The 17,624-nt window shown below is 35.5% G+C and overlaps 2 protein-coding genes across 2 annotated transcripts in view; both read right to left on the bottom strand.

Annotated features, from left to right (window-relative positions):
- Nucleotides 1-2,974, bottom strand: part of LOC110467284 (organic cation transporter protein-like) — a 10,032-nt gene extending 7,058 nt beyond the window's left edge. Inside the window, exons 1-3 of the mRNA XM_021524348.1 lie at nt 2,722-2,974; nt 2,097-2,337; nt 1,163-1,266 (exon numbers count right to left, since the gene is read on the bottom strand). Of these exons, the coding sequence (XP_021380023.1) occupies nt 1,163-1,266; nt 2,097-2,337; nt 2,722-2,876 (500 nt within the window). The 5' untranslated portion in view covers nt 2,877-2,974. The remainder of the gene's footprint in view (nt 1-1,162; nt 1,267-2,096; nt 2,338-2,721) is intronic.
- Nucleotides 2,975-5,981: 3,007 nt separating this feature from the next.
- LOC110467283 (organic cation transporter protein-like) lies at nt 5,982-17,624 on the bottom strand. The gene is made up of 11 exons (XM_021524346.1): nt 17,376-17,624; nt 14,816-14,969; nt 14,182-14,410; nt 13,790-13,893; nt 12,872-13,026; nt 12,372-12,540; nt 11,948-12,163; nt 8,225-8,451; nt 7,632-7,813; nt 6,447-6,598; nt 5,982-6,175 (listed from the first exon to the last, which is right to left on the bottom strand). The coding sequence occupies exons 2-11, from the start codon at nt 14,956-14,958 to the stop codon at nt 6,067-6,069; spliced, it is 1,686 nt and encodes a 561-aa protein (XP_021380021.1). The 5' UTR covers nt 14,959-14,969; nt 17,376-17,624; the 3' UTR covers nt 5,982-6,066.

Raw genomic sequence — 17,624 nt, 5'->3', positions numbered from 1 at the left:
GTGTGTGTGATTGTGTGTGATTGTGTGAAAGGGTATAAGTGTGTGAGTGTGCAAGGGTGTGAGTGGATGTGTGCGAGGGTATGTATTTGTATAGCAATAGTTGTGAGGATGATGTAATGAAAAACGATGAAGATGAATGTCTGTAGAATAAATTGTCAATTGATGATGGAGATGATGATGAAAAGTGACATGAAGATGATGATAATAATGATGCGAATAATTACACAAAGATGATGTTTATAATGATGTGATGATGAGTGGCATTTTGACGAATGATGATAAGTGTGCATATAATTATAAACGATGATGATAACTGATGACAGTAATGATGATAATGAAGATTATATATATTATATAATTGTCAATCATGATGAATGGCTTTCTATGATGATGTTGATAATGATTAATGATCTTTTGATAGTAAAATTTTATGTATGTTTAAAAAAAAAAAGTTGAAAAAATAAACAATTACAAACAAAAAAAAGACTGACTTTATACAAAGCATGCTAGTGGGATACAACATAAACTGATTAGGTAACATGGTGAGTTGAGTGTGATACAGGACTGGCAGGTATACTATAGTGATGAGGTCTGGTGTGATAAAGGACTGATAGGTATAGTATAGTGATGAGGTCTGGTGTGATACATGACTCATAGGTATAATATAGTGTTGAGGTCTGGTGTGATACAGGACTGACAGATATATTATAGTGATGAGGTCTGGTGTGATACATGACTCATAGGTATAGTAAAGTGATGAGATCTGCTGTGATACAAGACTGATAGGTATACTATAGTTATGAGGTCTGGTGTGATACAGGACTGACAGATATACTATAGTGATGAGGTCTGGTGTGATACAGGACTGACAGATATAGTATAGAGATGAGGTCGAGTGTGATACTAGACTGATATGTATAGTATAGTGATGAGGTCTGGTGTAAAACAGGACTTGCACGTATAGTATAGTGATGAGGTCTAGTGTGAAACAAGACTGATAGGTATAGTATAGTGATGAGGTCTTGTGTAATACAGGACTTGCACGTATAGTATAGAGATGAGGTCGAATGTGATAAACGACTGACAGGTAAAGTATAGTGAAAATTATAGTGTCATTTCAGGAAATTTTGACATCAATCAAATACCGTTATCAATGTTTTACCTGTCCGCGATTAATCCAAAGGTGAAGGATCCGACGAGAACGCCTACAAAGTACATCATCTTTGTCAACGATAGCGTATCTCCATGGCTGCAAACAAGGTCGTGCTAAAACAGATAAAAAACAAAGTTTCGTAACACAGGTAAACTTATCATTTTACTGTATACATCATATAACATGTAACATATCAAGCAAAGTTCTTTCACACAGAATATACTTTAAGTGATTAAACGAAGAATAACAAAAGGCTTATACGAAAAGCCAACCACATGATCCAATGAAATACACTTTAAAGGAAAATCATCATGTGTTCGGGAAATTAACAATATAGCACTCGCGAGTAACACGGTGATTTAATGCTGCTTTCGACTGAAGAACTAATTCTCATTTTTACTGAATTGTAGGAAATATTTTCGTGGGGCATTTAATTTCGCTTTATTCGCAGTTACCAAAGATAGGTCGAATTTAACAACCAGCAAATATTGATACCATGAATATACAGAGATAAAAGAACAGATCTATTGATCATTTTACTGCCGAATTACTGCCGAAATAAAACGCAAATTAAATCCAGATTTTAGGTTATTTTGATAAAAAAAAAAAAGTAGTAAAATGAATCCTATTAATCAAATATAAAATTACCCTCTTGAGCGCAATATGTTTACCTGGCAATATAGCGCGGAACTTAATCCCTGTGAACTGTAGTTTTGATAGGGACATCTGCGAAATTAATAACTATTTGATTTTGAAATTGATATATGAGCTTTAGTGAAACGCATTAATACAAAAACCGAAAAAATCAACTGTTTACGATCTGAAATTACACAAATAGATTTATTTGGATGTCAAGCCTGGTACAATTATCGTGTTTTTTGTCGATGTGTTTGTTTTTGGTTTATTTTTACCTACCTTTGATACGAAGTTTGTTTTTACCTACCTTTGATACGAACGTTTCAGTGAATGTTGTCTGGCTGTACACCCATTTGTCACATTCCACCGTCGATCTGTTGCCGTAAAATGTGTTGTTGTTGCTGCCAGTGTCATTAATAGTATATATATGACACTGGTCGTAGTCCTTGGTACTGTCGGATGATACCGGTATATAATCGTCCACCATTGTTAGGTGTGTCGAGTTCTGTATACGGTAAGTGTCGGCGGCATATCCTGGTATTTGACATCTAACGTTTACAAAGTAGAATAGAGATTTAGAATCCGAGCTTACTCGGTTTATTAAATTCAATGAATTAGGTTCTATATGACATTTCATTTAACTAAGGAATGAAAAAGGGAGCCAAAATATCACATTTTAAGTTTCACAGCGTCGAAGAAGCTACATCGATGTCTACGGTGATCCTCACCTAATTAACAAGTAGAAAGAAACGTTAATTCTATTTTAAATAAACGTTAAATATAATAGCTTTTATTGTACGCATCACTTAGGAATATATTTAATCAGTTCATAATACACCTTTAACAAATTCGTGTTTGTCATTTCAACAACCTTATGTGGTATATAAAACAACAAAAATACTTAACGAAATCTTATAAACAATTGGACCTACCTGTAATCTGGTACTCCTAGCAGTAGTACAGATATCACCATAAACGCAGCAGCTTGAATGTGAGGTAAACAAAGTAGAGCAACCTGGATTTTCTGGTATTTACCATAACTACCTATTGTCTCAATAATTTCATCGAAATTTAACCCCTTGTCCATTTTGTGAAGAGGCAGAGTATCTGCTTCACTGTTCGTCAATGTTCCTTTATAGATAGCTAATGTTCTAATAAATAACAACGACTTGTCGTCGGTTCAAGTGGCCATCTCGTGACTCTGTTTACATATGCCTGTATCTCCATGGTAGTCCATGTCACCGGAGCACAAGTCAACAGATAATACATAACATGGTTTTTGTTTGTATAATTAAAATCTATTTACAAACTCATTTGTGTGAGAAATCATTGATATAGTAATGATAACGTATTAAATTCCAGTTTTTATTTTTCAATTAGACAACAATTAAAAAATATATTATAATTATGAGGTCTTATATTATCGTATATACAAGATTACCCAGTATGTAAATTAAATATGCTATCAATCAAATCCCAGTTAACTCTTGTAAATTCTGTTGTCACTTAAACAGCTACATAACAATTTATACTATGATTACCCTACCGTCTTCGATGAGTCCTAGAAGGACGAAACCGCTGTATGGTGCAGTGTAATTCATTTTTTGCGGTCTGTATCCATTGCAATATTCTGTAGGTGCATTCACATGATGGTATTTTGCGTTCTTCATTCAAGACATTGATAGCCTCATTGGTCTCTTTGAAATTAACCAGTCTATTAAAGGGTTTCATATCCCTCCTCTTCTGTTTCAACAGTTGTTTAGACCAATGTAGCTTTCCACTCTTTTGGCGTCTAGCGTTACCGATGAGTGCAAATATGACGAAACAGCTAGCTGTTTGTGGCAATATATTTAATCTTTCGGCACACTGTATCTATTACACAATGTTATTGGTTAAGTCGAATGTGTATTCTTACGTTCATCTTTTGAGTGTCATAATATGTTTACTTTATTTTAAGTCTCTGATAATGTGTCATATTACCTGTGGTACAAGTCTATATTACATTTACAGATAGTGTGTCATAATACCTGTGGTACAAGTCTACATTACATTTAATGATAGTGTGTCATATTACCTGTGGTACAAGTCTACATTACATTTAATGATAGTGTGTCATATTGCCTGTGGTACAAGTCTTCCTTACATTTACTGATAGTGTATCATGTTACCTGTGGTACAAGTCTCCATTACATTTACTGATAGGTGTCGTATTACCTGTGGTACAAGTCCACATTACATTTACTGATAGGTGTCATATTACCTGTGGTTCAAGTCTACATTACATTTACTAATAGTGTGTCATATTACCTCTGGTACAAGTCTACATTACTTTTACTGATAGTGTGTCATCTTACCTGTGGTACAAGTCGACATTACATTTACTGTTAGTGTGTCATATTACCTGTTGTACAAGTCTACATTACATTTACTGATAGTGTGTCATATTACCTGAGGTACAAGTCTACATTACATTTACTGAGGGTGTGTCATATTACCTGAGGTACAAGTCGACATTACATTTACTGATAGTGTGTCATATTACCTGTGGTACAAGTCTACATTACATTTACTGATAGTGTGTCATATTACCTGTGGTACAAGTCTACATTACATTTACTGATAGTGTGTAATATTACCTGTGGTACAAGTCTACATTACATTTACTTGTGTTGAAATCTCTGAAACGTTTATTTGTTTTACGAAAAGTGTTGCTTCTTAAATCGGTAGTTGATATAATATTGGGGGAACCAAATTTATCTTTATCATCAAGACACACTGCCAGAATTTCAATAAACTAACTATGTTTTCTAAACTGGCAACGTTATTCTTATCATATTAAATATGAGCAAAGCGATATTCAAACATAACTTCAATAGGTTTCCATACCATTTCATTGTAGACAAGAAGACGAATGATAAAGATATCCTCTCTGTCATTTGTTTCCATATATAAATTGCTGATTGTACTAAATGAGCTTGCTTAATCTCTTTGACATTTGATTTAACTATGAATAACGGAGGTTCCTCTGATATATCAAGGAAATTAGTTAATAACTTTAATTGTGGATATTATATTTATATAATTTTCCCCGTGGCGTTTTAGGTATTTACAATTTTTCAACGTCAGTGTCCGAATCTCTTGCTTCAAAGTAAGACATGTGATAAGACTTCAGTGTATGTTTGCGACTTAGTAACAAAAGAATTTGCCATCTTGACCTCAGTTTCTTCAAAGAATTTCATATCATTCAGAAGGATTAAACGTCAAATGTGGTTAACCCAAGTATGGTAAACAGGTATCGCAACAACAAGTAATTGTGCTGCTGATTAGTGTACTTAAATTTAAATATAGAGATGACGAAACATTAATACATGTAGAAATTTATAAATCAATATCAAGACAGCGACTCGTTAGTAAAGACGCCGTCTTACACTACAATAATATTTCGAGGATTTCATATACTGCTTTATCAAAAACTAGGTCTAAGGTTGTCTCAAAGCGGTTCACAAATTATTATCCGTGGTTATAGGGCCTTTGCAACCAGCCAATATCTTTCTCAACTCCCTGGGGAGCAAACAGACAGTTCTGCCATTTAGGCGCTCACAGCTTGCATTCAACAATACCAGCACTGCCCAACAACGTACTTATTTACATCTAAGTAGACTGTAAGAAGCAGAGTAAAGTATCGTGTTCAAGGATACAATACAGTGCCGTGACTCGAACCCGCAGCCCTTCGTTCATGCGGCCGGCGTCCTACTACCAGACTATCGTGTTCATTTCTGCTAATTGTTTCGAAATATGAACAAAAACTTAGATATTAATGTCTTATTTGATATTGTTTCGGCTAAATACAACGTAGTAATTTCAACAGAAGAACTACATAGTCGAGGAAAACGTGCGTGACGTCATAGTACGCTGTATCTCGTTGCTATTGAAACTGAGACTGTTACTGTGCAGCTTTGAAGTCTCTTCTTTTGGACTGAATCATTTTCCCCTATGGGTTGAAAACAAATCTGACCAGTGGACCAATAGGATTGATGACGGATAAACTATACAGATGATTCCATCGGCTGCATTCAATGATTTTTCTTGCTAAACTCTTTCGGCAAACATAACCTTAAAATGGAATGTAAAAGTACCTTGCCAAATGTTTCTTATAAGGAGGAAAATAAAAAAATAACTGAATTCATTGAAAAGATGTTTTTTATTTTCATTTTCAAAACTGTTGACAAAAACAAAAACGGGAGGATTTTTTGAGAATCTGGTAGCTTTTTGTCCCTTTATTCTGTTTTGTTTGATTCATCTGTCACGTGATGTTTGCCGTTCGTTATACTGTTGATTGTATCAGAGGATATTACCAGATTTGCTGTAGATACTCCCCTGGGTTTTCTAAAAGTAATGTCATAGCAAGGAATTAATTGTCGTACATAACTCAATATTATCGAATACTACTGATTGAATTATGTTTATGTTTATTTAGAGATATTCTATCATCGCTCAAAGTGTATAATCATAAAGTACCTACACTATGCATATCTAATACAAAATCGTCCCATTATCACAACATTATAAATAAGCAAAGAAATGCCAAATGATATATGATAGAAATCGCAAATAAATAACGGTTATCCAGCAAAATTCTAGTGTACAATAACATTACCTTCCAAATTCCTTTCCATCTTGAATCGTTTCGGGTAGTTTTCGGTTGTGTGTTTCTGGCAGGAAAAGTGTAAAAATACCAGCCAGCACTGAACACCCACCAAATATCACCAATGGTAACGCCTGACCAAAACGGCCCCCGACCAGGTCACCCTGAATAGCACAAAAATTAACAGAAAATATGGATCGTTTTGCTGCTCATTATAAAAATTAGATCCATTATATGTATATATTTATAGGTTGTTCATTCCAAGGTGGTCGACTCTGCTGACGGACTATCAGTCCATGATAACAACCGTAGCATTGTAGCTGGAGTGTAGTCTACCATGGTTTACATACTAGTCTTAAGAGTTTGATAGACACCTTTTTACTTTTGTTGTATTTCTACATTTGTATCGGAGCGTTTTAGACAAACCATTTCAATATTTTTCGCCTTTAGTTTCACTGACGAGCTCTAACTCGACGAAATGGCCCAACATGTCTATTTTATTTGTTTCTCTGCATTGGTTGACATATTTTTTGAGTAACGGCTCCCTTACTTCGGGTTTATAGCAATATGGTTCAGTTGAACTGTAGTAAACAATAGGCCGAGTGTTCCAAGCAGTTTTAGTACTTATGTAGCGGACATGTACTGAGTCGCTTGTCGGCAACCAGATAGCGTAATTGGTAGAGTCTCCGTCTAGAGTTTTGAGGGTCCCGGGTTCGATTCCTCGTCGAGCCGCTGCATTTCTCTTTTTCTGTTACGAATTGGGCGAGGTTCCTAATCATTGTTCAGGCACTGGGCAAAGGGATACCTTAATTTGGGTTTTAACAGTTCGGGAGCGAAGACTTAGAAAAAGGACGGAGGTATTTAGCGGAATGTATTAGATCGATTTTCGGCGACTTAGGTAACACAATTGTACTAGATCAATATTTCGGCGACCAAGGTAGCACAATTGATATAGCTTCCGTCTTGATTTCGAAGGGTACCGGGTTCCAACCCCAGTCTGGCCGTTACACTTAATGTCATGTTGATTCCAGATTTAGAAATAGACATGTGGGTGCTAGAATGTTTGTTATTATCAGATTAACTGAATAGTTAAACAGAAAACTAAAGTAAACATTTTAAATTGCTTGTATATTAATTATTACAATTGACAGAAACGTTTGTACAATAACGCATTTCGGAACTGTGGATTTTACATACCGACTTAGCCACGTACGGAGCCACCATTCCTCCTACACGAGCTACACACGAGCTCATTCCCATGCCCCCGTTCCTCACCACGGTCGGGTAGAGTTCCAGAGAATAGATATAAATTACACCAAAGGCTGCCGCAGATCCAAACTTTCCGATAATGGCTAACGTCAGTGTCACCGGCTGAAAACCTTCGTTGTATAAATTGTAACCATGAAAATCACAACATCATAAAATAGTTGTAACAAATTGATTTATATCAATGAGTGGAAAATAAGGTTTTTGATTGAAAATTAAGAGCTTTTTCAAGGGTGAAAAGTAACACTGTTGTTATTTCTATACTTAACTGACAAAAAACACCATTTATTGTAAAACAAGAGAAAGAAAAATAAGACTTATTAGGTCAGAATTTTGACTTCGAATGGCCCTGCACAATGTGCTGAAGATGATGAGACATGATACTTAATTAACATGTTTGTGTTTGAAATATATTAAACACAATATGTATTGTTTCGTGTTGAGAATGCGAAAAATTACCATGCTGTTTTCTTTTTAAAAAAATGTAAGTTAAAACATAAAACTGATAGACTTATCCCACTTACTATCACCTCCATATACCACAGTAAAGACTGTTGAGAGACATGCAATGCCGCCAATCATCATACACGTGCAATGCATCTTCTTCCTCCCGATACGGTTCAGTAACACCATCGTCATGGCTTTGGCTGGAAATTCCACCACAGCCAGGATGAAGAAATTGAGGTAGAAATTGCCGCCTAAGTTTCCAGTATGCATTGTAACCCCATAGTACACCATGCTAATTACAATCCTTAAACATAAAAAGGTCAGGGATCAATATGTATTTAAGAGTACTTTGCATATTACAGTGATTGTGTGGCAGTGTCGGATATCATTCAATAATCATGTATTACATAGTATTGCAACTGTGAAGTTGGATAAAATAATTGTATAAACCGCTCTTTTAATGACATGTGAATATTTCATGTACATCATATCTTGCTGTACTAAAAAATAACGACATTGCTTCTTTTATAATCTCATCACGATTCACTGGAATGTTCGACTGGAGGAACAGCAAGCACAAAGCATTTCCCTTTTCCTGCAACTGAATTTTCAAAAATAGTCCGTAGACAGTACACCCGTAAAACATGTGTTTATCATTTCGTACATGTACTTACTTTATGTCATATTTGGTATTGTAACAATCATAAAAGATTTTTTTTAAACATAACACTAGATTTTTTTAAACATAACACTAGTGTCTATCATTATGGCTCTTGGCATTGTTGTCAAATTCAAAACTTGAGTAATGCGGTCGCCACCGAAAGCTATTCGCCGTACTGTTAATTATTGATATTGAAGAAAACAAATGAATTTTGAGGTGACAAATTAACCGAGAGTAGACATGGTCGGCTTCATTGTAAATGCTGAAAAAACGCAGACTTTTCTCCGGTCATGTTAGTTGAGCCGAATGACACTGATAGTGACATTTCATTTTAAACGAAGGGGAAAAGGATGTGCCGGACAGTAAGTAAGTGAGAGCTTGCTTCTATACTAAAAGCATTGACCTGTGGTATAGTCGAAGGCGAGATTCATTGCGATTGAATTAAAAATCACTTAAGTTTAAAAGTACATAGTATTGTAGTTTTAATAGAAATAAATATCATTGCTATAGTTTTATGGTGGACGAGACAATTTCACCCCCAAACAATCCAAACGAGAGTCAAACGTGACTTCCGTATTGTTTGTTTACGTTTTGGTCACATTAGTATGGTAAGTTATTTTGGTACATAACATGATGACCTGTAACGAAGTTTTCTTGGTTTACATAGTTGCATAGCAACAAAAATGTCAAACACATGTAGTGTCATATGTGTTAGTTGAAGTGTCCATAAGTCATTCATCAAAACTAGATTAAACTGGGACTTCTTTCAACTTTCAAGGCACTACACGTGTATCCCTTTTTTCATCAAAGTTCAGCTCAAGGCCAGAAACATTATCGTCATTATAAGGCACCTCTACACTTTTCCGCTGTATATATGTTTCGTTGGTGAACTATCACATTACTGTTAAAAAAATGAATATTGATTTTAACAGTAAATTAAACAACGCATATGTACACCAGAGTATCAATAATCATATCTACATATGTACACCAGAGTAACAATAATCATATCTACATATGTACACCAGAGTAACAATAATCATATCTACATATGTACACCAGAGTATCAATAATACTAATTAGGTGTGTTTGATTGTATAAACACTTGTTACTGTATTTAGTAGATTTTTGAAGTGTTATTATTCTACTAATTTATAATTATTATTTAAATATGGAATCACACTTGCGCCATTTTGACATATCCAACAGCAATTATTGTTTTCTTTCTTTTATTGTGTCTCCACCGTGTCTGGTGAGTGTGAAATGTAAATGACGTATTTGTTAGAGCTAACAATGTTTTGATTAAGGATAAATGCTGTCAAAAAAAAAGAAAGGACTTGATTTACTTTTGTGGAAGACAAGACCTGTAACGGTTGAAACGCCGCATCACCCATGTTGTATAATCTAACTTAAAACGCTTTTATATCTTCAAAGAACATTTTTGGATATTAGATAACGTACGTAAACGTATTCCTACTCAACGATGAAATTATACTTAGCATGAGTCAGGAATCAGGGCAGTAACTGATGAAAATAGTGATATTAACATGCATATCTAAATATGTATTAATATCAAAATAAACAGAATATATAACTGCTAGCACCTTTGTTGTATGATTTTCATTTTTTTGCATAATGTTCTTACTTCAGCGATGAACAAATCATTTGCTGAATCAAAGGTTCCGTTGTGATTCAAGAAAGCTGATTATTTAGGATATATTTAAAAGAAGTCCAGGCTGGCAAGAACGACCGTCAAGCATTAGATTTGCCATCTTAGATAAAACCTTGTCCAACTGGCTTTATTTGCATCAAAATACATACGGGAGATAGGATGGTGTTATGATCACGACATCGGTAAACTGATGCCACCAACAATTATGAAATTACATTACAAGTACCCGTATGTCAATTGCTTTTCATAGGAATATATTTACTTTTCTTTTACCTCATCATATTTACTATACATTCACAATCATTCTGTTAATATACTTTACCTCATCATATTCATATACATTCACAAATTTTTGTTTACACTCTTGATGTTTGTTCTGTATATAAATCTACCAACTCAAAACAACTGCCATAAGACTATGAATACACTATGAATACAACGACTCTCGTGCAACCAGTCAGCTGATTTCACACAGAATGACAGATCATATTACTACGCATAGTACCGTTTCTGAGAATAGTTATCTCCCCTTCCCCGAGAAAACGTAGTTGCGAGAAATAATAATAAACATTATAAAAATCATGAATGGTGCACCATTGTACTATTATTATTATTCTTTCTTATTTAAAACTAAAAAAAATACTTAAAACATTGTCATATTAAATACCGACTTCCGACTCTCAATCGGTTCCTCGTGGTCACGAACTTTCTAACACCCAAACGTCCGACTGGGTAGTCCCCGTGACATCAACTAACACATTAAACTCAGAGAACTTTGTAATGATTGGTAGACAGTACATTCAACGGCTGTACATTTAACTTCAAATTAGCTCTATGCCTACTGCCGACGGGTGCTCGGCCGACGAGTGCCCTGGATGGTTACCGACGGGTGCTCGGCCGACGAGTGCCCTGGATGGTTACTATAGTGACTGATGATTTGAAATAGGGTGAACATAAACTTTTTAAAATATATAATATGCGGTGTTAAATGCGAAAAAAAAATCAAATAATATCATCTTTCAAAAGTGAAAGGATTATCGAGTGTTGGTTATTATTAGATTCTAGATATATGTTTTCGTTTCAACAAAATCAGCTGATCTGCGGAAGTCAAACATTTGAAGTTTGTGTGTAGGCTGGAGTTCTGGCTGTTCCTTTTTTATGGTTTTCTGACCGACACAAATATTGAAAACATTAAATCTACAAAAAGTGTCGTAACTTTTGTATTGTAGTTCATCGTAACGTAAATATATAAAGTGAACGCTCCACATGATATGTAGATCAGCTACTGCTTTTCATTGCCGCAATGTACATAAAAAAACACACCATTCAATCCCTATATGCATATTATCGCACCGAACGACAGTGTGTATGCGCCAATCGACCGTACATAGGACATCTGTTCTGATGCTGATTGCACCTGTCTCTAATATCATTCCAAATTACTTGCTAGACTAAGTAACTACTCACCAATTAAAAAATAGAATCATTGTCCGGAAAAACAAAACCTTAGATTTGAATAGTTCCAAAATGTTGCCCTGCTTGGGTGCATCTAGTGTAGACAAATCAACTAGTTTCTCGTCTTGCATATCTACATTGTTCGCCTTGGCTGCCTTGCTTATGATCGTGTTGGCCTCCTCGTAACGACCCTGGCTGGTCAACCATCTGGGTGACTCTGTGATCAGCCTAAAACCAAGCATACAAGATATTATCATTCCCCTATTAGATTAGTATTTTAATAAGAAATATTTCTTTCCTGTACTACTTGATCTGGCTTTTTGGAGATACAACGTAAAATTAAAGAACTGCAGCATATTTTTATACAAAACTTTTATAAAGGTAAAATCAATATGGACTTGACGGCATCATTACGGTGTCGGCGATGTATACATACCACCAATACAGAAGGAAGAATGTTACTGGTGCTGTGATGGCGATCTGGACGTATTGCCAATCCCTTGTGAAGTACTCCATTCCCGCCAGGTACACCAAACCAACAGCGAAGAACATATGGATAGGGATGCCCGCCCACACCCGCTTACTGGGTCCCACCATCTCAAGACCTGATAAACAACAGTTTCAGCAACGCTTGATTAAGTACACATTTCCCGACCTGCACCACGACAAATAAAACAACTGCCCCTAAGTAGTAATCTCGTTAATGGTACTGAAAAGAATGACCGAATGGAGACTGTATAAATAAAGCTTTAGGAATTCAATATACAGTACGTCAAATGTGAGCCATTTGATAATAACTGACTTCTGTTAGATGTATTGATATTGCGGATATATTGAGATTCTGAATACACTGGACTAACTCGGCGTTGTTTTAGGTTTAACGCATTTAAAACATTTCAGACAGTTAATAAGAACAAACAGTCGTTTTATATATACCCAGCACACAGCAGACCATAAAGGCTCCGTGAACGGCCGCACCATTGATAAACTCCAGGACACAGAAACTGTAGAACTCTGGTGCGAACACCGTGGCTGAAGAGGAGGCCAAGAGAATAATGACTGAAATGGTGAATGTTTTCTTTCTTCCGATTCTAAAAGAGAAACAAGCGTAATCTTCAGACAATAGAAGACAGTAAACCAAAGATGCGTTTCCATTACATAGAATTATTATCAATGAAACTTTAATAGCACTACAATTATTGTTTCGTCTTTATGTCTAAATAGAATCTAGAAATCAGTGTCACAATTAACAACAAACAAGTGATAACAAATTTAATAATGTATTAAGTTTGCTAACATAAGGATGATTATTAGCTGAACATGACCTCCTTTGAGTACAAGGTCTAGGCTGGGGACTGTTCGCCTTGTGTGAAAAGTGTGCCGAGACCAAGGACAAATTTGGATACAACATTGACCTTACCTTAGTAAACCGAGTCGATGTAAGGGGTCAATGATCAAGCTACTCTAGTTGAGTTCCTTTGTTCATTTTACACAAGTATTACCTCAAACTCAATAAGATGTAAAGTATTCCAGCATGTGTAGCCATGTGCTGGCCGCAATGTCTTTTAGTTGTAGACAAAATCGGGAATAGAAAGCATTACACTGGCATAATGCTACTACATGCATATACATTTAATTACATATAGTGTCCGCGCATGCAATTGGCCCAAAGGAGGTTGTGTTTATTCGCCCATTGCGTATTTGACACCAAAACGGCGCAAATATTTTGTTATGAGTGTGTTTTTGTTTTTTCAAAATGTCCTTCGTCGTTTTCAGAGAAAGACATAGTGGATGTGTGTATCCGTGACTACCGATGTAATTATTACGTGTGAAATTGATTTGCACTTTACTTACACATCAGACAAAAGTCCAAAAGATATATCTCCCACTAGTACTCCGAAATAAAACACCATCTCAGCCATTGAAGTCTTTATAGACTCTCCACATACAAGGTTGTGCTACAAAAAAATGTATAAATACTTTGTATGATATTTAAGGTGGTAGATTTTTTTACGGATAATTTTAACATTAGAATTTGAACATGCATAAAGGTAACAAAACTATGCACAACAGGTACTTACAAGCACATTCCCTCTCACGATGGGTGTTATTTTCGTAGAATAAAGAAACAATGTACAGCATTGTAATTAAGTTGTAATTGAAATCATAGAATATTCCTTATGTTAAGGATCTTCGCAATCGACAGATCATTTTGTAAAATCCACGTATTTCAAAGGAGTACCTACCCGTGATGTAAACGTTTCCAAGAAAACAGTTTTGTCATAAACCCATTCTGTGCATTCATGCACTGTTCTGTTTGCGAATGATCTGTCATTTTTACTCCAAGCGTAATAGTGACATTGATCATAGGTATGCTGGTCGTCAGTAGATGGTGGAATGGTGTAATTAATCCATTTCCGGTGCTCTTCACTTTGGATTGCATATGTATCATTTCCCCATTCTGGTATTTTACACCTATAGCAAAAGGAGGGAAAGAGGTTTACGTAAGATAAAGTGTTTCCCAATTGTAAAATATCAAAATGTATCAAGTAAGAGCCATAGTCAAAAATTATTTGAAAAAACGCATTTTTTGGTTTTTATTTTATAATTGTAACCTTCTCACTCACAAAAAAAAACCTTTACTTTTTCCAGATGAAACGATTATAGCGACCGTGAAATGTTGTACTAATAGATATGTGATCGTCTATTCACCAAAAAACACTGTTCAAATGATTCTTGTTCGACGATAGATACTGTCGAAGGAACGCATGTGTAAATATCGACACTATTCTAAAACATGTAATTGCCATATATATACCCCTTATCTCCCGATTTGTGTATCGAATATCATACTATACATGTATGGCCCGGATAGCGTACCTGTGTTCAGGAGGTTCCATGACGAAGACCAGGATCATCATGTAGCACCCGGTAACAACGGATGGCATACATAGCAGCAGGTAGAGACGGCGCTGGAAGTAGCCGAACTCTCCTATTTGTACCAGGATGTCGTCAAACTTCATAGCACTGGTAACTACAACAGTACACAGGTTGTTAGTTCATTTTGACTGTTAGCTACATCACCTTTGTCCGTATTGTTTATTCAATAAGTATCAACGTGGAAGGTGAACAGTTTGTGTGTTATGATGTTTAACAGTCTGTCTGTTTAATGTTAACAGTGTGTGTGTTATAATGTTTAACAGTATGTCTGTTTAATGTTAATAGTGTGTGTGTTATGATGTTTAACAGGGTGTCTGTTGAAGGTGAACTGTTTGTGTGTAATGATGTTTAACAGTCTGTCTGTTTAATGTTAACAGTGTGTGTGTTATAATGTTTAACAGTATGTCTGTTTAATGTTAACAGTGTGTGTGTTATGATGTTTAACAGTGTGTCTGTTGAATGTGAACAGTGTGTGTGTTATGATGTTTAACAGTGTGTCTGTTTAATGTGAACAGTGTGTGTGTTATGATGTTTAACAGTATGTCTGTTTAATGTTAATAGTGTGTGTGTTATGATGTTTAACAGTGTGTCTGTTGAATATGAACACTGTGTGTGTTATGATGTTGAACAGTGAATGTATAAAAAAATATGTTTACAACAATCTGGAAACACGATTGCATATTTATATAAATTACTCAGGTTGGCCCAGATTCAAGCTTACATAAGGTCCTAATAGAAGAGGAAACTAGAGGAGAATAACCCATTTGGTCTGGTAGGTTACTCAATATTATTTCATGTTTGATCGGGGTTTTGAACCCCAGCTGTCTTGCCGAAAGAGTGTGCTGTCCACTGCGCTACCCGACCAACCGTATTACTCAAATTCCTAATTTAAGTTACTCACCTAATTTAAAAAATCATTTAGTTAAAGCAGTTTTTGAAATGGATATTATTAATAACACATTTAAAATAATTATCTTACATATTAGATTTTCCGTTTATAGTACAACCAACATACCACAAAGTTGCGTATTAATTATTTTTTACATTTAAAACAAAAATTGCATATCAAGTGAACATACCCACCTCATTGATTATTTTATTATATCTGAATGTTTTTAACCTACCATTCGCTAACTGTTTACTTATCATAACCATTGATTATATACATTAAATCATACCAGTTAACCTGAACATTTCATTTCGAAGAGATATATCTTAAAGGTGCTCTTACAGCGACACCTTCGACAAATCATATTTGCCGATCACATGTTTTAAATGTTTTGGATAAATTACTGATTGAACTGGCTTCTTTGTGATTTCTCAGTAAATCCTTATCAATACATCATGCCCGATGTAGTTAATGACTCGAAGACCCTGCTATTTGCAGATGACACCAAATTGTACAAGGATACCAGAGAACAGGGAGTTTACAAAAGGACCTTGACAATCTGCAACAATGGTCGGACACGTGGCTACTAAAGTTTCACCCAGATAAATGTAAAGCACTATATTTGGGAAAGGATAAAAATCCAAATGGTCTACACCTTTACAAGGATATGGACGTTATGAGGAGCACGGTAAAGCTGAAGGAGGAAGTTGAAGAGAAAGACCTAGGAATAATTATAGACAATAAGTTAATTTTCAAAAGCCACATACAAGCCGCAGTAAACAAAGCGAATAGAGTACTTGGAGCCATCAGAAGAACTTACGCATTCTTGGACAACGAAACATTCTGCCTGTTATACAAAGCTTTAGTACGACCACACTTGGAATATGGAGCATGAGGTTGGAAACCATACAAACAACAGGATATCAACCTTTTGGAAAACGTTCAGCGGAGAGCTACCAAATTACTGCCAGGGATGAAGGATATTTCATACGAGGAAAGAATGAATAGACTTAAACTTCCATCATTAGTCCATAGAAGGAACAGGGGAGACATGATCGAATATTTAAAATATTGTCAGGCATATATGATACATCAGGATCAACGGGGCTTCTATTAATTAAACAAGACAAAAGAACTCGAGGGCATTCATTCTGCATGGACAAAGCAAGAAGTAGATTAGACGTTCGTAAATACTCGTTTACTCAGCGTGTAGTCAGCAGCTGGAACTCCTTACCCGAGAACATGGTCCAAGCACCGAATATTATAACATTTAAAAATCGCCTTGATAAGTTTTGGGACACGCGCGACAGGATGTTTACAATAACACCCGAGTGATGACACATACACTATATTACATGTATATAATTATTATTTGAAGGACTGTGATCTGAATATAGAGGCAAATGTATATGTCTGCGTTCAGAATAATCTGAGTTAATCCAAGTTAATACTATATCAGTTGTATCTTATTTAAATACTCTTACTAAGTGGCTTGACTTGATAAAATGATCATGAAACAAATATGACAAGCATTTAAGAATCTTAAGTAATATATATATAATAGATAATATGCTTAAACTTTTCACAATGAATTATGGTCCTGTACATTACCTGTGTTCAGCCTCCCTTGTGGACTGAAATGTCGTGTCACCTCAACAGATCTTTCTCACCAGTTGGTCTAATTGACCTTCACATGACACCTGGTAACGGAGGCAGGTCTAAGTCTTGAGACAGTCGAACATCACAATTACGAATTACGGGTTGGCTGAGGAATGTCATCTGTGTACAAACACACATGATATGGTACGGCGAGTGTGATGTACAGACAAGATGTAGTCCTGGCTGATTACAGGCCAACGT

Source organism: Mizuhopecten yessoensis, unplaced genomic scaffold (assembly GCF_002113885.1).
Source record: "Mizuhopecten yessoensis strain PY_sf001 unplaced genomic scaffold, ASM211388v2 scaffold11169, whole genome shotgun sequence".
NCBI classification, from domain to species: Eukaryota; Metazoa; Mollusca; class Bivalvia; order Pectinida; family Pectinidae; genus Mizuhopecten; species Mizuhopecten yessoensis.
Note: the sequence above shows the minus strand (reverse complement) of the source record. Positions and strands in the feature narration are given on the sequence as shown.

Coding starts and splice junctions, on each gene's coding strand:
- LOC110467283 (XM_021524346.1), bottom strand. CDS start 14,958: ATGAAGTTTGACGACATCCTGGTACAAATAGGAGAGTTCGGCTACTTC. Junction 8,452..11,947: donor ATGATTCTATTTTTTAATTG/GTGAGTAGTTAC, acceptor TTTATGTTTAAG/GATTGTAATTAGCATGGTGT. Junction 6,176..6,446: donor GATGGAAAGGAATTTGGAAG/GTAATGTTATTG, acceptor CATTACTTTTAG/AAAACCCAGGGGAGTATCTA.